At 41.5% G+C, this 24,942-nt stretch overlaps 1 protein-coding gene and 1 pseudogene across 1 annotated transcript in view; one reads left to right on the forward strand and one right to left on the reverse strand.

Annotated features, from left to right (window-relative positions):
* The first annotated feature begins 4,702 nt into the window (after positions 1-4,702).
* mfsd12a (major facilitator superfamily domain containing 12a) overlaps positions 4,703-24,942 on the forward strand; it is a 79,039-nt gene continuing 58,799 nt past the window's right edge. The window contains exon 1 of the mRNA XM_068016314.1: positions 4,703-5,413. Within this exon, the coding sequence (XP_067872415.1) occupies positions 5,146-5,413 (268 nt within the window). The 5' untranslated portion in view covers positions 4,703-5,145. The remainder of the gene's footprint in view (positions 5,414-24,942) is intronic.
* Positions 20,843-21,719, reverse strand: LOC137351366 (small nuclear ribonucleoprotein E-like; annotated as a pseudogene).

Here is a 24,942-nt window from a genome sequence, read left to right on the forward strand (position 1 = left end):
CCCACTTCCCAGCCACACCCTGAGCTCTTCCAAGTTTGGTCTAATCTGTGGCTCCCCCCCCCACCATTGGTGGTAAACCCTTCAGCCACCTTGCATTGTGGACATCCTTTCTTAAAACTCTTCAAAACCTTCAACTGCACTTTTGGTCACCTCGTGTAACTCCTCAGCCACTTGCTGGTTAGCTAGTGTTCCTCCATATCTTCTGTAAAGTAGATGGCAGGCCTTACGTAAGTGTAGGTTGTTAAGTTCAGTTTCTTCGTCCTGTTCCCCTCAAAAGATTCTCTGGTTGCTATGAGAAATATAGGAGCATGGTCTGGTGCAAAAAACTACAACTTGCATTTATAAGTAAATCGGTGACTGTTTTCCTTCCCAGTATTGAGAGAAACTATTATTGAGGCAACATGCACAAGTTAAGGACACACTAGTGTTACCTGGAAGGACCTGTATATCAGTAATGAATGCAATGCAGGTCCCCAATTTCCCTCCCAACTGAAGCCACCTATCTCCTGACATTGCTTCATTCTTGGATTGTTAGTTTAAGGGGTGGCTGAGAAATGCTGATTTGCTACACACCTACTGTAATGTGATTGGACCATAACTAAATGCAGCTGAGCAAGAAAGGGGAGTAGAACTTTATGTACAGTTTTATGTGGCAGACCAGCCATTGATTTGTGTCATTTACCATTGAGGATAGATTGATGACCCCCATTTTCCACCTCTCCCCCGAACAGGTTTCTGCTTGTGTTATTTTTAAATAGCTGGAAATGAATATAAGAATTCAGCTTTGAAGGTTTAAGCTTTTAAACTTCTTCTTCTCCCTTCTATTCTGTGTCTGTCTTTGAGTATGATTGTAACTGGGAACTTGTTATATGTTAATGCATCTACTGTTAAGTGGCAAAACAAAATCAGATCAACATTCAGCACTGCAACATTCACTATACAAAGGTTTTGCTCTCACTTGCCTGGCCTAGAATCAGCCAGATCCCAAAATCAAATGCAGTTTACTGAATTTTCAGTTTGTTGCTGCATTAGGAATTGATCTAAAAGTAGTTGCAATCGGTTATGACAATTCTTAAGATTAATTTTATCAAGGGAAGTGGTTAAGTAGCATGTTGTTAATGCCAGAGAAATGAAAATATATTTTCCTTTTAGCATTATTCTAAACATAACACAACCATTTCTGAAATACCAATCTGTGCACGCTCTGAGCTAGAAGATGGTGTAGAGAACAGAACAGATTCAGTAGTATCATGCATTGTGGTTAATAAATCTCCCAACGGTGTGCGTCATTAGTCACAGTCCATAATGATGCTAAAACTGCTTTACACCTATACTAATTCCGCAAAAAATTTCACAGACAGCAAAGATAGCTTTTGTAGAAAAGAAAGCACAGCATGTTGAGGTGTGCTTTAGAATGACAGAGTGCATGATCCTATCATGTCAAAGGAGATGGCATCTGGCTTTGTCAGACAGAATCAATCTCACTCACCACCTTAATAGAGTGATTCACTTATTTGACTTCATGTACTGAGATGGATCCATTCTCGCCCAAGAGCCTCAAAAGCTGTGCCTATTGTTTCTGGAATGATGTGTGTGGAGAGCTAAAATTGGGAAAGTGCTAATTAAATTATGAGAGGCAAATGCATTTAATATTTTTTTCTTTTTGGCCTTTACCTTTTCTGCCTTCTTAACTCCATCCATTTTTCACACCTCTCTTTTTTTTCTTTTTCTGTATCCCTTTTCAGGATGAATCTTGTTTTCTTCATTGCTGTCATTTTTGCTGAAAAGCTAACATTAATGCAATCTGTAGTCTCATTTTATATGATATCAGCCTCATTGGTTACCCAGTCTGATTGTACAGCCTCATATGTTATCTATTCTGATTAATTATGCAGTCCAGTGAGTTGCACACCCTCCCGAATCACCCGGGTTGGTGAATTACACAACCTTAACAGTTAGCCAGTCTGATGAGTTGCACAGAGTTAGCTAGTTTGATGATACACTGAAGCTTGTCTGCCTCTTCAGATGAATGTAAAAGATCGCATGGCACTATTTGAAGAACAGTGCCTCATCTTCATGTATAAATCCCTTGATCGCTCGCTATCTATTATTTCTGTAAGCTCCTCTAGCCCTACAACCCTCCAACTCTGGCCTCTTACATAACCCTACTCCCTTTTCCCCCATGCCTTCAGCTGTTTAGGCCCTAAGTTCTGGAATCATCTCCGTAAAGCTCTTACCTTCTCTACCTCTCTCTGTTCCTTTAAGGCCCTCCTTAGAAACTCTCTGCTCAAAATAGGAAAGCATAGCAAAAAAAAAAACATTCTACCCTTAGGCGAGTCATAATATCAGTGCCAGCTGAGGAAGTTCTGGGTGAAAAATCAAGAACTCCAAACTGATGTATCCGGGCTTCACCATTCATTCTGTGGACACTGATTCCAAGAAAAACTCGGTCTCATCAATCATCAAATTATCGAAGAACCCACTGCACAAAAAGAAATGTCATTTTTGATGTGGAAGGCCGAACAGACAAAAATCTACGTCCTGAGTAAGAATTTGATCAGTTCTCCTAATATCTCTTTTGGTCCTGGGTCAATTTTTATCAGATTATGTGACTACAAAGTACTTTGGGACATTTTCTTACATTAAAGGTGCTATGTAAATTCAAATTGTTAGTTCAAGAACAGGGAATTTGGTCAACATTTCTTCCTCAACCAGTGACAAAAAAAATTGTCTTTATCTCTGTTTTTGGTGCAATTTTCCTATGCAACAATAGAGATTGCAGTTCAAAAGTAATTCGTGAAGCACTTTGGGGTATCTCAAAGATTTGATAAATCACTACATAAATGCATTTTTTCTTTGTAGCTGCTGATCAATATACTGTGCATTTCTTGTTATTTCAGATTTCAAATACTCCATTTTTAAAATAAATCTACTCTCACAAACATCAGTCGTTAGTATGTCTTCGTACTGTAATTATATGCCAACATGATTTTATGACAAATATATTTGTACCACAATGGGCGACACAGTGGTGCAGTGGTTAGCACTGCAGCCTCACAGCTCCAGCGACCCGGGTTCAATTCTGGGTACTGCCTGTGTGGAGTTTGCAAGTTCTCCCTGTGTCTGCGTGGGTTTCCTCCCACATGCCAAAAGACTTGCAGGTTGATAGGTTAGTTGGCCATTATAAATTGCCCCTAGTATAGGTAGGTGGTAGGGAAATATAGGGACAGGTGGGGATGTGGTAGGAATATGGAATTAGTGTAGGATTAGTATCAATGGGTCGGTGATGGTCGGCACAGACTCGGTGGGCCGAAGGGCCTGTTTCAGTGCTGTATCTCTAAACTAAACTAAACTAACATTACAATGCCACCATGTTTGGGCATTGCAAGGATGGAAAGTGTGAGCAAAGAGTCATTTTGGACAAAACTAATATGTTATTATAGTTGACATACTTGGTTGATTTACAAGTTATTATCGTAATAGAGGACATTGGCTTTTTTTTAAACACTGCAGCCGAACTGAAACCTGGAAGGATAAGATCTTGGTATCATAGTGAAGGTTTGTGACCAATGCTGTGAAGCAACGGCTAAAACAAATACAGTACTGGCTTGCATTCACAGGACTATCCATTACAAAATGAAATGTAGCATTTGGTCTCAGTACAAGATCTTGCTGAGTCCTCATTTAGAATTCTATGTCAGATTCAGTCCTTTGAAATAGTGGGTGATATTGAGGCTTTGGGTAAAGTTTAAAGGAGGGGAATGATTCCCAGTTCACAACATTTTAGTTATCCAGATTGGTTGAAAGAGCTGAATCTACATAATTTAGAGAAGCATAGACTTGGGCAATTTTATTGAAGCCTAGAAAATAATGAAGGGACTAGATTGTGTATATACTGGCAAATGATTTTCAATTAGATGGATTGGGGCAAATGCACATAAATGCAAAGGAACAAACAGGTTAAGTATTCGGCAGTTCTTACTTCTGGGAGAAAAATAGACCTACAGAACACGTTGCCAGCTTTGTGGTGTGTGTTGATTCACTGTATACCTTTTAGAGAGAGCTGGCTCGAGCACTCCCTGGTGTGATGTTGTACTGATCTGGATATGTCGATTACAGAGTTAAAATGGCTCAGGCCACAAGAAAATATTCAGATAGTGATTCATAAGCGCTATTTACAAATTTTATTGAGTGAACTCTGTCTTCAAGTTAAATATACATCTTTACTTGTATCAATCACTCGTGTCAATCATTGTATGGGATCATCGTTTTGAGATTTTGTGGGACAGACGATGTATTTCTTCTAAAAAAAACCCTGAAAAAATTACAAGTAACTTCACTTTAAAATAGTGTTTAAGATATGGTATTAAAATAAAATTTAGGATATTTTATTGAAATTGAGACGCAAAAGGAAAACGAAATCGACTGCCTGTAAAATGCTGTGTACGCAAAATGCAGAAAAAATAGTTTCAAAACACACATAGACGCTTGCTTTCTATTTATCTCTTGAGGTTTGTTGATTTAGTAATTCAGGTTCTCGATTTAGTTTCATCATTGGCGAAGGTGGAATCAGAATTTAATCTGTAATTCCAACCCCTTCTCCAGGTAACAGCAAATAATCTCCACAGACTATTTGCATCTATGGAGTTCAGACCCACGCAGCCGGCGGAGGTCCCGCCCCGATCACTCGCTCATTGGGCCGCGGGAGTCGAGAGTCGGGGAGCCGCCTGTGTTACCAATCGCCTCTCTAAGCAGAGGGTCAAAGTGTTAACAACCGGGCCGCTCGTATGACTGGTGCGGTATTTATTAGCAGCGCAGCCGGAGACGGGGAGAAACTCCATGTGAAACAGAGCAATAAGACGGAGCAATGTTTCAGGAAACATGGAGCTGGGGAAAGAAGGACAATGTGTCACTGTAAGCTGCGTGTGGATATAGACAGACTCCTTCCCTAGGCACTGATTGGCTTTCCCCTAAATTAGCGTGACTTGTTAGCTGATTTAGATCCATTTTAAAAGGCTTGGTCAGTTTCGTTTTGTAAAAGACTCGCTGCAGAAATTGTTTATTTTCAGCTTTGGGGGGGGGGAAGAGTGTGTGTGTGCGGTTTATATACATTAATAGCTTTATTTATTTCACTACATTATTGAAATGGCTGATGAGGTGCCTTCCTTGCCCCTCTGCGCCCGCTTATCCTATGCGGTGGGACACTTTCTGAATGATCTGTGCGCATCCATGTGGTTCACTTATCTCTTGGTTTATTATCACTCGGTCCTGGACTTCAACAACTACAATGCGGGTATCTTGCTGCTGGTGGGGCAGATCGCGGACGGGTTCTGCACCCCGCTCATCGGCTACGAGTCTGATCGCACCGCCGGCTGTGGGCAATACGGAAAGAGAAAGACGTGGCATCTTATTGGTGAGTGCAACACTATTGTTATAATTTTGCATTTAAACTTCTCCCGGGTCGACACTTCCTTGAGCCCGCTGTGTGTTGGTGGTATATTAGTGTTGACATAATCATCCTCATGTGATAGAGGATGTGTGAAATTACAAAGTGCCAGTGATGACACTCGTTATCCTCATTGCACAAAATGAGGTTGCTAGTGGTTTTTAAGCAATTAGTACACGGAATTGTCACAGCGCAGAAGGAGGCCATTCGGCCCATCGTGTCCGCACCGGCTCTCTGAAAGAGCAACTCCCTCAGTTCCATTTCATTCCCCCCCCCCCCTTTCTCCCCATAACCCTGCACATTTTTCCTTTTCATATAACTGTCCAATTCCCTTTTGAATGCTTCAATTGAACCTGCCTCCACCACGTTCTTGGGCAGCACGTTTCAGACCTTGACCATTATTCAAGAAGGGTAGTAGGGATAAACCAGGTAATTACAGGCCAGTGAGTCTAACATCAGTGTAGGGAAACTATTGGAAAAAATTCTGAGGCACAGGATTAATTGCCACCTGGAGAGGCAAGGATTAATCAAGGATAGTCAGCATAGCTTTGTTAGGGGGAGATCATGTCTAACAAATTTGATTGAATTTCTCGAGGAGGTGACTAGGTGTGTAGATGAGGGTAGGGCAGTTGATGTAGTCTACATGGACATCAGTAAGGTATTTGATAAGGTCCCGCATGGGAGATTGGTTGAGAAGGTAAGAGCCTATGGGATCCAGGGCAATTTGGTAAATTGGACCCAAAATTGGCTTAGTGGCAGGAGGCAGAGGTTGATGGTTGAGGGATTTTTTGCAATTGGAAGCCAGTGGTGTACTGCAGGGAACAGTGCTGGGACCCTTGCTGTTTGTACTGTACATTAATGATTTAGATGTGAATTTAGGAAGTATGATCAGTAAGTTTGCAGATGATATGAAAATTGGTGGTGTAAATAGTGAGGAGGAAAGCCTTGGATTACAGGACGATATAGATGGGCTGGTAAGATGGGCGGAGCAGTGGCAAATGGAATTTAATCCTGAGAAGTGTGAGGTGATGCATTTTGGGAGGACTAACAAGGCAAGGGAATATACAATAGATGGTAGGACTCTAGAAAATGCAGAGGGACCTTGGTGTACTTGTTCATAGATCACTGAAGGCAGCAGCACCGCTAGACAAGGTGGTTAGGAAGGCATATGGGATACTTGCCTAATTAGCCGTGGCACAGAATATAAGAGCAGGGAGGTTATGATGGAGCTGTGCAAAATGCTAGTTAGGCCACAGCTGGAGTACTGTGTACAGTTCTAGTCACCACACTATAGGAAGGATGTGATTGCACTGGAGTGGGTGCAGAGGAGATTCACCCAGGATGTTGCCTGGGCTGGAGCATTTCAGCTATGAAGAGAGACTGGATAGGCTAGGCTTGTTTTCCTTAGAACAGAGAAGGCTGAGGGGAGAGCTGATTGAGGTATACAAAATTATGAGGGGCATAGACAGGGTAGATAGGAAGAAACTTTTTCCCCTTAACGAAGGTGTCTATAACCAGGGGGTATAGATTTAAGGTAAGGGGCAGGAGTTTAGAGGGGATTTGAGGTAATAATTTTCACCCAGAGGGTGATTGGAATCTGGAGCACACTGCCTGAAGGGGTGGTATAGCATACAAGGCTATGGGCCAAGTCCTGGAAAATGGGATTAGAATAGAAAGGCTTGGTGGCTGGCACAGACACGGTGGGCTGAAGAGCTTGTTTTTGTGCTGTATAACTCTGACTCTATGACCATTCGCTGCGTGAAAAGTTTTTCTTCGTGTAATTTTTTTGCTTCTCTTACCAAAGCCAGTAGCAAGCAGTCAAAGCATCACATTTGATTGATATTCAGTTTGTATAGTTCTTTTTTCTATAATTAAGGAATTTATCTGAAAGGCTAAGACTCCTACCTAATTTTTTTTAAAATTCATGGGATGTGGGTGGTACTGGCAACGCTAACATTTGATGCCCATCCCTAATTATCCTTGACAACTGAGTGGCTTTCTAGGCCATTTCAGAGGGCAGTTAAGAGTCAACTACATTGCGGGTGTCATTCATTAGTCTAGTCTAGTCTGGTCTAGAGGTAACAAAGGCAAAGATGATGGTTTTAGTAACAGTTGACCTGAAACAGGGTAGAGACTAGTGATGTCACAGAAGTAGAACTAGGTGGTTTCTGCGTTGGAGCGGATATGTGGCCAGAAGCTCAGCTCTGGGTCAAATAGGACCCTATTGCAAACTATCTGGTTCAGCCTGAGGTAGTGGCTGGGGGCGGGTGGATGGAATCACTGGCGAGGGAACAGAATTTGTAGTGGTCTTTAGTTTTCTCCCCCCACCAAGTGATTTGTGTATGTTTTGAAGTGAATTATACTCTCCTAGCACAGATATTTCAAGGAGGATAAATACTTAAGAAGCAGGGGTATTAAAGGATATGGAGAAAGGTTAGGCCATTGGGAATAAAAAGCTAAAGCTGCCACAGCTAATATGGCAGAGAAGGTTTAATGGGTTGAATGACCGACTCCTGGCTTACCTTGGGGCTCCTGATACCAGGTTTTAGAAATATCTGACCGCGTATTCTCAGCTGTGGCAGCTTTCTCTTTTTATTCCCAATGGTCTATCCTTTCTCCATATCCCTTACTCCTCAGATCCCCAATATGCAATTTGTGCAGATTCCTATATAACATTGCTGTTTAATGGTGTCAAATATATAATTTAGCACAGTCTCATGGCTTGATTTTTTGTTGGGTTAGCGGAATAACAATATTACTGGGATAAATGTCTTTACAGGCACTGCCGCTTCCCCTACCCAGAGAGGTGGGCACTACTAAAGAGAAAACATGAAGCAAGGGTGCAAGATCATTATATAGTAACTTGATTCTCATGGTTTACAATGTACAGAGGTAACAAAAGCACTGATGACAGTTTCAACATCAAGTAAGATAGGCAGGAGTAGATGTGGGTGATGTTACCGAGGGGGAAGTAAGTGGGTTTATGGTGGAGAAGGAACAGTTTAAGTCTCCAGATATACAAGTGGAGGCTGGGCCTATCTTGCAAATAAGGTCATAAGAACTATGAGAAGGAGTAGGCAACTCAGCCCCTCAAGCCTGCTCCACCATTCAATACGATCATGGCTGATCTCATCTCAGCCTCAATTCCACTTTCCTGCCCGTTCTCCATAACCCTTCAACCCATTACTAATTTAAAAATCTGTCTATCTCCTTAAATTTACTCCATGTCCCGGCATTGGGGTAGTGAATTCCACAGACTCACGATCCTGAGAGAAGTAATTTCTCCTCATCTCTGTTTTAAATCTGCTACCCCTTATCCTAAAACTATGACCTCTCATTCTAGATTGCCCCACAAGAGGAAACATCCTCTCTACGTGTGCTTTGTCAATCCCCTTAATCATCTTGTATACCTCAATTAGATCTCCTCTCATTCTTCTAAACGCTCGAGAGTAAAGGCCTATGCTGCTCAATCTCTCTTCATAAGGCAAACCCCTCATCTCTGGAATCAATCTAGTGAACCTCCTCTGAACTGCCTCCAATGCAACTACATCCCTCAAGTAAGGGGACCAAAACTGTATGCAATACTCCAGGTGCGGTCTCACTAATGCCTTACACAGTTGCAGCAACACTTCCCTACTTTTATATTCTATTCCTTTAGCAATAAATGCCAAAAATTCCATTTGCCTTCCTTTATTACCTGCTGTACCTGCATACTAGTTTTCTGCGATTCATGCATGAGGACACCCAGATCTCTCTGTACCAAAGCATTCTGAAGTTTCTCTCCATTTAGATAATTTGCCTTTCTATTCTTCCGACCAAAGTGGATAACCTCACACTTATCCAGGTTAAAATCCATCTGCCAGATTTTGGCCCATTCACCTAATCTATCCATATCTATTTGTAAATTTCTTATTTCTTTATTGCAACTTACTAAACCAACTATTTTAGTGTCATCTGCAAATTTGACTATAGTACCTTCTATCCCTGCATCCAAGTCATTAATACAGTAAATAGTTGGGGCCCAAGGACCAAACCCTGTGGTACCCCACTAGTTACATCTTGCCAACCAGAAAAAGACCCATTTATCCCGACTGTCTGTTTCCTGTTGGTTAGTCAATCCTCTATCCAAGCTAATAAATTGCCCCTAACCCCATGTGAACTTACCTTTTGTGTATTAACCTTTTGTGCAGCACCTTATCAAATGCCTTCTGGAAGTCCAGATATACTACATCTACAGGATCCCCGTTATCCACTTTGCTTGTTGCAGTTTTGAAGAACCCTGGCAAATTAGTCAAACACAATTTACCCTTCATGAAACCATGCTGATTCTGATGGATTGCATTTTGACTTTCTAAATGTCCTGTTATTACACTATTATTCCATTATTAAGGAAGTATTTTTATTTAGGTTTGTGAAACAAAGTTGCATTCTCTTCTTTGTTTTCCATTGCACATTCAAGATATTTCAGTGTGCATTGGGATGATTGTAGACGAGGTTACCTATTGCATTTGTTATTACTGAGGTGGGAGGAGTGCACAGTCTTTCTCTAGTTCCACTTCTCCACAGGTCACAGCATGTATTTAAATGTTTACCCAGTTACTGATATGGCCAATTATATACTCTATTTTTATTTCAGAATTAAATCAACCAACCAGGTTTCTTTTAATCAACAACAAAATTATCAGTTTATTATAAAACTAGATATATTCAGCAAAGATGCAAAGCATTAACACTTGGATTGAAATATAAAAGTTCCCTTCTAACTTGGCCCAACATGGAGACAGAGGTATTCTCTGCAGAGATCGCTTTACAAAAAAAATGATGATAAATACTTTGACCAAATACTTGTTAATTCTTGAAGGAAAAGAATAAAATGTGGAATGAATCAGTTGTCCATTTTCTGGCATCCCAAATATGCGTAGATGACCATCACTGGGATCTTTTTGGAGTAGTTCTCTTCAGACGATGTCGAAGATTAGTCTGACAGGCTTTACAGGAGAAATGTGGCATTAGGGATTTCAGCTATCGCACTAGATTCTTGGGGTTTCTCAGAGGTGGAGAAAGGATGAGCTGATGTCTTCTGTCTTAGCAGACTGACCCCCCCAACTGACTCAAAACAATATCCAAAACAAAACTAACTCTTGACCACCATAAATCTTGACATGTCACTTCTCTGTTAGCAGCTCCCCCAGTCACCAAGGCTCTTGTTTACTTAGCTGAAGACTTGTAACTTCCAGTAAGTGTGTTTTTTAAGCCAAGTCCCAAAGTGCCACCAGTGACTTTTTTTTTTAAAAGTCCAACATCTTTTTTTTTAGAACATTACAGCGCAGTACAGGCCCTTTGGCCCTCGATGTTGCGCCGACCCTCTGACCTACACTATTCCATTTTCATCCATATGTCTATCCAATGACCACTTAAATGCCCTTAAAGTTGGCGAGTCTACTACTGTTGCAGGCAGGGCGTTCCACGCTCCTACTACTCTCTGCGTAAAGAAACTACCTCTGACATCTGTCCTATATCTTTCACCCCTCAACTTAAAGCTATGTCCCCTCGTGTTTGCCATCACCACCCGAGGAAAAAGACTCTCACTATCCACCCTATCTAACCCTCTGATTATCTTGTATGTCTCTATTAAGTCACCTCTCCTCCTCCTTCTCTCTAACGAAAACAACCCCAAGTCCCTCAGCCTTTCCTCGTAAGACCTTCCCTCCATACCAGGCAACATCCTAGTAAATCTCCTCTGCACCCTTTCCAAAGCTTCCACATCCTTCCTATAATGTGGTGACCAGAACTGCACGCAATACTCCAGGTGCGGCCTCACCAGAGTTTTGTACAGCTGCATCATGACCTCGTGGCTCCGAAACTCGATCCCCCTACTAATAAAAGCTAACACACCATATGCCTTCTTAACAGCTCTATTAACCTGGGTAGCAACTTTCAGGGATTTATGTACCTGGACACCAAGATCTCTCTGCTCATCTACACTACCAAGAATCTTCCCATTAGCCCAGTACTCTGCATTGCTGTTACTCCTTCCAAAGTGAATCACCTCACACTTCTCCGCATTAAACTCCATTTGCCATCTCTCAGCCCAGCTCTGCAGCCTATCTATGTCCCTCTGTACGCTACAACACCCTTCGACACTATCCACAACTCCACCGACCTTCGTGTCATCCGCAAATTTACTAACCCACCCTTCTACACCCTCATCCAGGTCATTTAATCTATGTTGGATCTCTTCAGTTCTCCAAATGAATCCAACATCTATGTTGGCCAACATCTATGTTGGATTTCTTCAGTCCTCCAAATTAATTCATTTCCACAATTCTATAACACGAGTCCTCAAAAAATATTTTAAAAATGGAAGTACTTTCATAACACCTCCATCCTCAGAGGAATGAAAAGCCGTTTTAAATGCATTTCGTTACGAAGAGTGGGAAAAAATGGAAAAAAATCAAAACACGTTTACACACATTCTCATTCGCTTTTTACCTGTAACTGATAGTTATGCCCTGTACCATCTTTGTATTCAGACAATTCAAAGCAAGGTTAAATTCTAGACAAAGCATCAGCAATTACATTTTTTGCCCCGCAATGTGGATAATCTTTAAGTGATAGTGCTGCAATAGTCAACTCCATCGAAATAGTCTGACATTCTGGTTTTGAATTTTTCCACCAAGCTAGGGGGTTATGATCAGTATATACCGGTGTCTTTCTGTAGTCATGGTGGATATAGACTTCAAAATGCTTCAGAGCTAGTATTAAGCCCAGGGTTTCTTTTTCCACGGTTGAGTATCTCTTTTGGTGTCGATTTTAGCTTTTTGGAAAAGTATCCCACTGGCCGTTCTATGCCTGAGTCATCTCATAACAGGACTACACCAACCCCCGGGAGACTAGCATCAATTGCTACCTTGAAGGGCTTAGTGAAATTTGAGGCAGCCAACACTGGTTCATTGATCAAAATTGCTTTCAGCCTCTCAAAAGATGCTTGGAACTCTCCTGACAACACTACCTTGGCTTTTTTTTCGTAGCAAATCCATCAGTGGAGCAGCTATAGTACTAAAATTTGGTGCAAACTTGCAGTAGAAATCACACATCCCCAAAAATCTCATGATTCCCCGTTTAGTCTTGAGTGCAGGGAACTCCATTTATGCTTGTACTTTTGCTGTTCTTGGCAACACTTGTCCTTAACCTACTTAGGGCATATAGTAGGGCTTGCAAATTCACTTTTGGCAAGGTTTATCACCAAATCAGCTGACTGTGTATGTAATTTTCTAAATAGAGCTTCTAGATGTCCTTCCAAGTGTTACTGTATACCAGCACATCATCAAGGTAAACCACACAGTTAGGAACACTGACTACCACTTGGTTCATTTAGTCTTTGGAAGGTTGCTGGGGCATTTTTATTTTTAGCCCAGATGGCATCATTCAACATTGGAAAAGACTGTCTGGTGTGACAAAGCCCAATATTTCTTTAGTTTGGGGTGTTAACAGAACTTGCTAGTATCCCTTTAACAAATCTATTTTGGTAAGAAATGTGGCACTGCCAATTCCTGTCAATACAATCTTCCGAGAGAAGAATTGGGTAGGAGTCTGGCTTTGTTACTGTATTAACCTTTCTGTACTCTACATGCAAAATCTAGTTGAACTGTCTGGTTTAGGCTGTAACACCACTGGGGAGCTCCAGCTACTTTGACTGAGTTCAATTAGGCAGTTTTCCAACATGTATTGGATTTCTCCTTTTACCTGGGCCTGTTTCTCTGGACTTAAGCGATAAGGATGCTGCTTTATAGGAGCGGATTCTCCTACATCCACATGTATGGCTAAGGTTGTACATCCTGGTTTGTCCCTGCAGATTCCTTTTTTTTTTTAAATGCTGTGAGTAACTTTGTTAGGTCTTCTCGCTGTTCTACACCTAAATAGGAAAGCATCATATCTAATCTCCCTACCAATTCAGTGTTAGCTAATCGGATAGTAGGAGATTCAATTTGAGAATTGTCTAGGCCTCCTTCTGCCTCATCCTCACTATCCCTTTCATCCTTCACTGTGCTTACTACCTGACATACCTGTGCTTGCAGATCCACCTCCCGGCAGTGATATTGTTTTAACAGATTGACGTGACACAGTGGATTCTTTTTCCAGCAATCTGGGGTGTCAATCAAATAATTTACATTACCAGTCCTTTTTGACTACTCTATATGGTCCACTGAACTGTGCTTTCAGCAGTTCACCCTTTAAAGGCAATAATGCTAACATCTCATCCCCTGATTGAAATGTTCGGGTCTTGGCACACTTGTCTGCCCATTTCTTCATAGTTGTTTGGGAAGCTTTAAGGTGTTTTTGAGCCGCTTTGCAAGCTCTCGTGAGCCGTTCCCGGAACAGGGATACACAATCTAGCACAGAAGATTCATCCCTCTGTTCCAAAAACCTTTCTTTAATTAGTTCTAGAAGACCTCTTATCTCACGTCTGTAAATTAATTCAAAAGGACTAAAACCGATAGACTCATTAGGTGAATTCCTAGTAGCAAACAAAAGAATTTCACCAAAAACTGGTATGAGAATGAGAGGTGCCGGTTTTACGACTGGTTGCGGTTTTCCCACAATCTGGCACATATGGCGTGTTTTACAAAACTGCACCACATCCTTGTGAAGACCAGGCCAGTAGAAATGTCTACTTGTACGTGATTGGGTCTTCTAGATCCCCATCTGTCCTGCCATAGGAATTTCATGGGCTATCCTTAATATTTCCCAGCCATACTTGGGCAGTGCCACTACCTGGTGAACTACAGTCCGTTCTGCTTCATCCACAGGTCTGTGAGGAGGTCTGCACTTCCTCATCAAAATCCCATTTAAAAAAAAAATATATATAGTAGCCTTACAGACCTCCTTTTGCTTCAGCTAGAGACGATTGAGCCACTTTACTTAACTCTGGATCGGCATACATACGAACATACGAATTAGGAGCAGGAGTAGGCCACTCGGCCCCTCAAGCCTGCCCTACCATTCAACAAGATCATGGCTGATCTGATTGTAACCTCAACTCCACATTCCTGCCTACCCCCAATAACCTTTCACCCCCTTGCTTATCAAGAAGTTATCTACCTCTACCTTAAATATTCAAAGACCCTGCTTCCACCACCTTTTAAGGCAGAGTTCCAAAGACTCATGACCCTCTGAGAAAAAATTTCTCCTCATCTGTCTTAAATGGGTGATCCCTTATTTTTAAACCGTGACCCTTCGTTCTAGATTCTCCCACAAGAGGAAACATCCTTTCCACAGCTACCCTGTCATGATCTCTAAGGATCTTGTATGTTTCAATCCAGTCGCCTCTTACACTTCTAAATTCCAGTGGATACAAGCCTAGCCTGTCCAACCTTTCCTCATAAGACAACCCACCCATTCCAGGTATTAGTCTAATAAACCTTCTCTGAACTGCTTCCAACACATTTACATCCTTCCTTAAATAAGGAGACCAATACTGTACACCGTACTCCAGATGTAGTCTCACCAATGCCCTTTATTCCCCTCACGATAAACAATACATTCTATCAGCTTTCCTAATTAATAGCTGTACCTGCAGACTAACCTTTTGTGGTTCATGCACCAGGACACCAAGACCTCTCTGCAATCTCTCACCATTCAGATAAAATGCTTTTTTATTCTTCCTGCCAAAATGAACAATTTCACATTTTCCCACATTTATACTCCATTTGCCAGATCTTTGCCCACTCACTTAATCTATCTCTATCCCTCTGAAGCCTCCTTATGTCCTCTTCACAGCTTACTTTCCTACCTATCTTTGTGTCATCGGCAAATTTAGCAACCATACCTTCGGTCCCTTCATCCAAGTCATTTATATAAATTGTAAAAGAGGTGAGGCTGCAGCACTGATCCCTGTGGCACACCACTCGTTACAACTTGCCAACCAGAAAATGACCCATTTATGTGTACTGTCTGTTTCCTGTTAGCTAGCCAATCTTCTATCCATGCCAGTATGTTAGCCCCTACACCATGAGCTATTTTTTCCTGCAATAACCTTTGATGTGGCACCTTATCGAATGCCTTCTGGAAATCCAAGTACAGTACATCCACTGGTTCCCCTTTATCCACAGCACATGTGACTACTTCAAAGAACTCCAATAAATTGGTTAAACATGATTTCCCTTTCACAAAGCCATGTTGACTCTGCCTGATTACCTTCAAAATTTTCTAAGTACCCTGCTGTAACGTCTTTAATATCTTCTAATATTTGCCCTATGACAGATGTTAAGCTAACCGGCCTGTAGATTTCTTGCTTTCTGTCTCTGTCCCTTTTTGAATTGAGTTACTTTGGTTATTTTCCAATCTAATGGAACTTACCCGTATCTAGGGAATTTTGGAAAATTAAAGCCAACGCATCAACTAGCTCACACCAGCCACTTCTTTTAAGACCCTAGGATGAAGTCCATCAGGACCCAGGAACTGGTCAGTCCACAGCTCCAACAATTTGCTCAGTACCACTTCCCTGGTGATTGTAATTTTCTTGAGTTCCTTCCTTCCATTTCCGGATTTATAGCTATTTTTGGGACGTTACTTGTATCCTCTATGTTGAAGACAAATGCAAAATACTTGTTTAATCCATCTGTATCTTTATTTTCCCTTATTAATTCCCCCGACTCACTTTCTATAGGACCAACGCTCACTTTGTTAACTTTTATTTCTTTTTAAATTATCTATAGAAACTCTTACTATCTTTTTTTATATTTCTGGCTAGCTTTCTCTCGTACTTGTAATTTTTTCCCTCCTTATTAATTTTTTTTTGTCATTCTTTGCTGTTTTTTATATTCTGTCCAATCTTTTGACCTGCCACCCATCTTTGCGCAATTATGTGCTTTTTCTTTAAGTTTGATACTATCTTTAACTTTTTTTAGTTAACCACAGATGGTAGGTCCTCCCCTTGGAACTTTTCTTTCTCATTGGAATGTACCTATTATATGTATTCTGAAATATCTCCTTAAATGTCTGTCTCTGCATTTCTATTGACCTATTCCCTAACCTAATTTGCCAGTTCACTTTTTTGCTAGCTCTGCTTTCATGTCCTCATAATTGCCCTTATTTATGTTTGAAATACTAGTCTTAGACCCACTCTTCTCTCCCTCTAACTGAGTGTAAAATTCAATCATATGATCACTGCTGCCTCGGGGCACCTTCACTATGAGGTCATGAATTAATCCTAACTCGTTGCATAATACCACGTCTAGTATAGCCTACTCTCTGGCTCCAGAACGTGCTGTTCTGAGAAACTATCTGGAAAACATTCTATGAACTTCTCATCTGGGCTACCTTTGCCCATCTGACTTTTTTTCAGTCTATATGTAGATAAAAATCCCCCATGATTATCGCCATATCTTTCTGGCAAGCTCTCATTATTTATTCCTTTTATATCCCGTCCTACCGTGTGGTTACTGTTAGGGAGCCTGTACACCACTCCCACAAGTGACTTCTTGCCTTTATCATGTCTCGTGTCGACCCAAACTGCTTCTATAATCCTGGTTTCCTGAACTTGGGGCATCCTTCTCTATTGTGCTAATACCATCATTAATTAACAGAGCCACCCCTCCACCTTTTTTCTTAGCTTCCTGTCCTTCCTAAATGTCATGTAGCCTTCAATATTCAGGTCCCAATCTGTCATCAGGTCCCAATCTGTCATCCTGCAGCAGTGTCTCTTGAATGGCTATCAGATCGTACTTATGTATTTCTCTCCTTTAGTTCTAGCTTTTTTTAATTGGAACTCCCTTGCTCACTCCCTTTCTCTCTCCTGCCTCTCTTCTTCCTTTTCTCTTTTTTTCCTTTGCCATTCTAGTTCCAGCTTCTGAAATGTCCTTTTTCCTCTTTTTTTATCCTTTTTCCTTTCTTCTTCTTGCTCCCTTTCCCTGTCCTGAAATTCTAGCTCTAATTTCCTTATGTCTAACTGAATCTGTGCCAGTGTTACCGTGTCTTCTTCCGATTCCACTCGTCCCTCTGGCTCTTTCACTTCAGTCTTCAGCTGTCTGGCCGCTAGTCCCTGAATTTCAGGTCTCCTTGCTTTTGATCTAATATGTACCTTCAAGTGCTCCGCCACACTTAACAGTTCGTCAGTGGACAATGCCGTTAAAGAACTGTAATCTATTCCAGACTGCTGCACAAATTCACTTGCCTGGTGTTTTCCTTTTCCTCTTTTCAGTTATTATTACCCCACTTATAATTGCACATTGTCCGCTTTGGGTTATCCCAGACGAGGCCCCAGTTATATGTTACGACAGAGGTGGGAGGAGTGCACGTTCTTTCTCTAGTTCCACTTCTCCACAGGTCACAACATATATTTAAATGTTTACCCAGTTATTTATATGGCCGATTGTATACTCTATTTTTGTTTCAGAATAATATCCACCGACCTGGTTTCTTTTTATAAATTGATAATTTTGTTTTATTAAAAACCAGACTTATTCAGTAAGGATGCAAAGCATGAATGCAAAGATTGAAATATAAAAGTTCCCTTCTAACTTGGCCCAACACGCGAATGCATTTTAAAAAAATGGAGGTTTTCTCTGCAGAGATCACTTTACAAAAAAAAAGACAAAAATATACTTTGGCCAAATACTTAATTCTTGAAGGAAAAGGATAAAATATGGAATGATATCAGTTGTCCCTTTTCTGGCATCCCAAATATGTGTAGACGACCATTGCTGGGATCTTTTGGAGCAGTTCTCTTCAGGCGATGTCGAGGATTGGTCTGGCAGGCTTTCCAGGAGAAATGCGGCTTCAGGGGTTTCAGGTATCACACTGGATTCTTAGGGTTTCTCGGAGGTGGAGAAAAGAAGAGCTGATGTCTTCTCTCTTAGCAGGCTGATTTCCCTCCCCCCACCCCCCAAACTAACTCAAAACAATATCCCAAACGAAACGAACTTTTGACCACCATAAATCTCGACCTGTCACTTCTCTGTAAACCACTCCCCCCTAGTCACCAAGCCTCTTGTTTAGAGTTGAAGACATGTGACTTCTAGTTAAGTGTGTTTTTTTAAAAACCAAATCCCAAAGTACAGCATCTATGGAATCTCTTCAGTCCTCCAAATGAATCCATTTCCACATTTCTAAAACACAAGTCCTCAAAAAATGTTTAAAAAGTGGAAGCACTTTCAATACACAGTTCATTTAACAAGGGACTTGGAAAGTTCAGTTAAACATATTTTGTTCAGGATTTTTTTTTTCTCTAGTGGCTTAATACATTGGTACTTCAGGACAATATGTTGGAATGGAGGTTCATGTTTGCAGATCCCTCTTGCTCAAGTTGTTTTTTTTTTTAAGCTGTCAGATGGAAGCATGTAAGAAAGGGAAGATTGGAACATTGGTCCCCAGAAATTCTTGCCCACTTTTCAATAGCACTGTTGGGAGAACTGGGAAATCTTGGCCGAGGAATGGTGTAAGGTGTGGCGAGAAAACTCAAATACAACACCAGGATTCCAACAATCTGGAATAATTACTGAGCCCTTTCAGCAAAATACATCAACAAATCACAAAAATAGCATTTGATTCAGAATGTCATTTTAATAAAACTATTATAAACTTCAAAGAAGATCTGAAACTGGTCTGTTTTAAAATAAGGTAGACTGCTTACTTCCTGTAACAAGTTTCAGGTCTGCCTTGGAGGTACAACATTGCTGTTCACTCCTATAAGGTGATGTTTGTTGGTTGGCTGATTTTGTTTTTGATATCTCTGTCTAGGCAGGATCTATCCTGCATTTTTTTTTTCAGCTTCCAGCTCTTGCAGTGCTTCATTCAAAACCCAGCTTTCCTCTAACTAACTATGGATTTCCTTTTTTTTTCCTGTTCATTCTGACTGCAGGAAGTAAAAACATGATATGTCTAACCACTTCCTATTCATGGATTTACCAGCTGGCCTGTCAGCATAGCTAATTTACTCTCCTAGCATCATATTCTTTTCAGATACCTCATGCAATGTCCACACTGCACTCGGTGTGAGGGTTTGTTGGCCACCTGAGGGGAGATGATTTGCTTAGCATCTTTGATTGTCCTGATTAATGGACTTGGGATGAGATGATAGACCCTCATTGCATCAATTTGATTTTCTGAGCAGTATTTGCTTTTGTAATATTTTTCCAATTGGGTTGTCTGGCTTTAATATACATTCTACAGTGCCTAGAGCCTTTCTAAGCCTTTGCAAATTCACTTTGTTTTTAAAAAAAAAATCACTTTATTTCCTTCACTTCTTATTTTTCAATCAAAAATCCAAAAATGTGACTCTGGATAATTTTTACATTTTATGACTTCTCTAAGCAATCTTTTTAACTTTTTATCCAAATTTTTCTGCATGGTGAGAATATAAATAGGGATGCAAGTTTCCATTGTGATTTCAAGTTGCTACATAATTAGGTTAGAGGTTTTGTGTGTGCTTTGGATTATAGCAATTTGTAGAAAGACTTGTGTAAAGGGGAAGTTGGACAAGCTTAGTTTTACTACAATTCTTGATCACTTTCTAATAACTGTTTTTAAGCATACATTATATAAAAGCTTATTATTTTTCTATATTTATGGCATTTATTGAAAAGTACATCTTCCCATTACCCCAGTGGCTAAACATAGATCCTGGTGTGATGCTGAGGAATATTGAATAGGAAGATCCTAGCTGATAACATGCTTGCCTTTGAACTCTTGCTCTTGGGTGTCCTACTTGGAATGTGTACATGGAGGATTGGCAGGTGAAGACATACCAACCTCAGCTATGATATCTCATTTTGTTATGCGTGACCCCAGCCCAGGCTCAATTTCCTGCCAATATTCATTATCCCATTTCTCACATCAGGAGTGGGCACTCATGTAGACTGCTACAAGTGTGTGTTTTACTGAAACCCACCAGCAGTAAGTGGTATTAGAAGGGAAGATGTGAAAGATGAAGTGATTCATTTTAACTGAACTCTACTCCTTCCCTCAATCTGTGTAATGCTCTTTTAAAAAAAAAACACAGAAATTCAAACTCCGTAATCCTAATAAACTGAAGAGCACAATTAACAATCCTGGAGAGTGGATTTTGCAACCAGAAGAGCTATTTTGTTCAATACCTGTTTCACCTTGTAATTTCCTTCAGCTTCATCTTTAGAAGATTTTCTATGGCATATTTTCAGTTCTATTTGATACAATACCTGGCAGCTCACTCATCAATACCTGAAACATTTTGCTATTCTCTGCCCTGTTTTTTTTTTAATATGAAGTCAAATATTGTTGCCTCTTTAACATCATCTCCACCTGCAACATTATATAGTTCAGTTAACTTTAACCACGGAAATATGTGCTTTTACTTTTCAGTATTTTTAATCGTGGTGCCATTATTTATGAAGTCGTGCACACCATTAAGATCAACAAAATCTTTAACTGGTAAACAAATCGCATTAAATTAAGGCTGTTGATTTGAATGGAATGTTCACATTTCTGGAAAAATGATTGAAAGGGATCTATTCACATACTGTTTAAAAACCTTCCTATAATCCACTGCTGAAAGACTCCTCTGATCCTGTTGCACTTGGTCACATGATTTGTGTACACCTACAGTCCTTTTGTTTCAATTTCTAAAGCATTACTGCCTTGAGTTTAGTCCTGGCAGATTTACTGCCCTGTAACTTGTTGCTGTTCTGATTTTTAATCCTTGCATTCCACTTCCCTGTGTTTGTTGGATGGCAAAAGTTCCATTTGGGTACTGTGTGCACTCCCTATGACTGACTGACTGTTTCATCTCGATACTTTTTTTATTTCAGGAAATTACTTGGGTACAAAAACATGGCACAACTTAACCTGCTTAGCCACGAGACCGATAACCAGTATCCTAAATGCTATCAAAACAATAGGTAGAATATATTTCTTGATAGTGTGTACTCCATGAAATTCCAATGAATCCATTCCTAACTGTGGACGCTCTGTAGTGAGGTGATGTCCCCTTTCAGCATAACACGACCCAGCAGTTTTCTTGATTTCGATTTTCATGTGAATTTCCTCTGCATCATCCAAAACAAGGTTCATGTATTCATCAAACCCAATTATATAGCCTTCTATCCTCATGTTGACTTGCTCATATAACCATACTTGGATCCTGGATCGATTCTGAAAATAAGTGATGGGCTGCACCATTGCTTTCTGTACTTCCTGTGCCTGCCCACGGTACACCATGTCTCCGACTCCAGCTCCGTTTCATCTCTATACCCATTACTTCCACTACCACTACCCAACACAAACTGCCAGACTGTTGCAGAGCTGTGGACAAAAAGTACTGATTGTAATCAGTCGCTCTTCCTCTTTCTCCTCCTTGTTTGATAACCCGAAGTGTGAAAAGTGCATGCAAAGTAGCAAACCTACATTTCCTGTTATTAGACAATTAAGTGAATAGGCATGCAAGAATTGTTGTTTAGTTCCCCTCTTTTTTTTTTTAACTTGCGCATTATCAGCATCTGAAATGTTTGATTTTAATGATTGCGAATAAATTCGGTGATGGCCTTCACTCAAATTCAACTGTGCACCAACTGATTATTACTGTGCACAGTTCTTGCCTTCCTATTGTATAGAGACACTGGAGAAAAAAAACATTTTACAAGAATGATACCTGTCTGGTAGGATTCAACAGGCTGAGGCTCATGTGGAGCATTAACACCAGCATTGGCCAGTTGGACCATTTAAAGTATTTATATACAGATTTAAAGTGTTTGATAGGAGAAGCAAAAGTGACATGAGGAAAATCTTTTTCATGCAGAGAATGGTTAGGGTCTGGAACGTGCTGCCTGAGTGTGGTGGAGGCAGGTTCAATTGAAGCATTCAAAAGGGAATTAGACTATAATATGAAAAGGAAGAATGTGCAGAGTTATGGGAAGAAAGCAGGGGAATGGAACTGAGTGGATTGGTCTTTTGGAGAGTCGGTGCAGACACTGTAAGCCGAATGGCCTACTTTTGCACTGAACGATTCTGGGATTTCTGTGCTGTGTTCAGTGTTATCACACAGCAAAGGCTCCGAGGGTGAGGTTGAGGACCTAAACCTCATCAATTCTCTCCATTCCTCCCAAGAAAAGAGGTGAGCAAGGGGTCCAGTTACTTGCCTGCTCCCCTGATCTGTCAGTGTAGGTATTATATTTCTTGAGCTCAAGGTGTCGTTGGCTCCCAAACAAACTGAATATGGGACTACCTTAAAATAATACAGGGTAAATATCATCAAGGAGTTCTTTGGCCTCCTTATCTCGAGAGACAATGGGTAAGCGCCTGGAGGTGGTCAGTGGTATGTGGAGCAGCGCCTGGAGTGGCTATAAAGGCTAATTCTGGAGGGACAGGCTCTTCCGCAGGTGCTGCAGAAAAATTTGTTTGTCGGGGCTGTTGCACAGTTGGCTCTCCCCTTTCGCCTCTGTCTATTTTCCTGCCAACTGCTAAGTCTCTTCGACTCGCCACACTTTAGCCCCGCCTTTATGGCTGCCCGCCAGCTCTGGCGAACGCTGGCAACTGACTCCCACGACTTGTGATCAATGTCACAGGATTTCATGTCGCGTTTGCATACGTCTTTAAAGTGGAGACATGGACAGCCGGTGGGTCTGATACCAGTGGCGAGCTCGCTGTACAATGTGTCCTTGGGGATCCTGCTATCTTCCATGCGGCTCACATGGCCAAGCCATCTCTAGCACCGCTGACTCAGTAGTGTGTATAAGCTGGGGATGTTGGCCGCCTCGAGGACTACTGTGTTGGAGATGCGGTCCTGCCACCTGATGCCAAAGATTCTCCGGAGGCAGCGAAGATGGAATGAATTGAGACGTCGCTCTTGGCTGACATATGTTGTCCAGGCCTCGCTGCCATACAGCAAGGTACTGAGGACACAGGCTTGATACACTCGGACTTTTGTGTTCCATGTCAGTGCGCCATTTTCCCACACTCTCTTGGCCAGTCTGGACATAGCAGTGGAAGCCTTTCCCATGCGCTTGTTGATTTCTGCATTGAGAGACAGGTTACTGGTGATAGTTGAGCCTAGGTAGGTGAACTCTTGAACCACTTCCAGAGCGTGGTCACCGATATTGATGGATGGAGCATTTCTGACATCCTGTCCCATGATGTTCGCTTTCTTGAGGCTGATGTTTACGCCAAATTCGTTGCAGGCAGCCGCAAACCTGTCGATGAGACTCTGCAGGCACTCTTCAGTGTGAGATGTTAAAGCAGCATCGTCAGCAAAGAGGAGTTCCCTGATGAGGACTTTCCGTACTTTGGACTTCGCTCTTAGACGGGCAAGGTTGAACAGCCTGCCCCCTGATTTTGTGTGGAGGAAAATTCCTTCTTCCGAGGACTTGAAGGCATGTGAAAGCAGTAGGGAGAAGAAAATCCCAAAAGGTGTGGGTGTGAGAACACAGCCCTGTTTCATGCCACTCAGGATAGGAAAGGGGTCTGATGAGCCACCATGTTGAATTGTGCCTTTCATATTGTCATGGAATGAGGTGATGATACTTAGTAGCTTTGGTGGGCATCCAATCTTTTCTAGTAGTCTGAAGAGACCACGTCTGCTGACTAGGTCAAAGGCTTTGGTGAGATCAATGAAAGCAATGTAGAGGGGCATCTGTTGTTCGCGGCATTTCTCCTGTATCTGCCGAAGGGAGAACAGCATGTCAATGGTCGATCTCTCTGCACGAAAGCCACACTGTGCCTCAGGATAGACGCGCTCGGCCAGCTTCTGGAGCCTGTTTAGAGCGACTCGAGCAAAGACTTTCCCTACTATGCTGAGCAGAGAGATTCCACGGTAGTTGTTGCAGTCGCCTCGGTCACCTTTGTTTTTATAGAGGGTGATGATATTGGCATCGCGCATGTCCTGAGGTACTGCTCCTTTGTCCCAGCACAGGTATAGCAGTTCATGTAGTGCTGAGAGTATAGCAGGCTTGGCGCTCTTGATTATTTCAGGGGTGATGCTGTCCTTCCCAGGGGCTTTTCTGCTGGCTAGAGAATCAATGGCATCACTGAGTTCCGACTTGGTTGGCTGTACGTCCAGCTCATCCATGACTGGTAGAGGCTGGGCTGCATTGAGGGCAGTCTCAGTGACAACATTCTCCCTGGAGTACAGTTCTAGGTAGTGCTCAACCCAGCGGTCCATTTGTTTGCCACGGACCCTTCAATGAGGAGGGGGATGAGCAATGAAGGTGACTTGTAATTTAACTCACTACCATTTTGCCACCTGTTTTGAAAATTTAATGAATTAATAAACTGTAAACTCAGCTGACATTTTGCATGGGTTTTGTTGCAGCATCAAACCAGTCAGATTTCCAGATGAAGTAAGACTTGAGCAACAAAAACAAGAAATGCTGGAATCACTCAGCAGGTCTGGCAGCATCTGTGGAAAGAGAAGCAGAGTTAACGTTTCGGGTCAGTGACCCTTCTTCGGAACTGACAAATATTAGAAAAGTCACAGATTATAAACCAGTGAGGTGGGGGTGGGGCAAGAGATAACAAAGGAGAAGGTG

This window comes from Heterodontus francisci, chromosome 36, assembly GCF_036365525.1.
Source record: "Heterodontus francisci isolate sHetFra1 chromosome 36, sHetFra1.hap1, whole genome shotgun sequence".
Taxonomy (NCBI): domain Eukaryota; kingdom Metazoa; phylum Chordata; class Chondrichthyes; order Heterodontiformes; family Heterodontidae; genus Heterodontus; species Heterodontus francisci.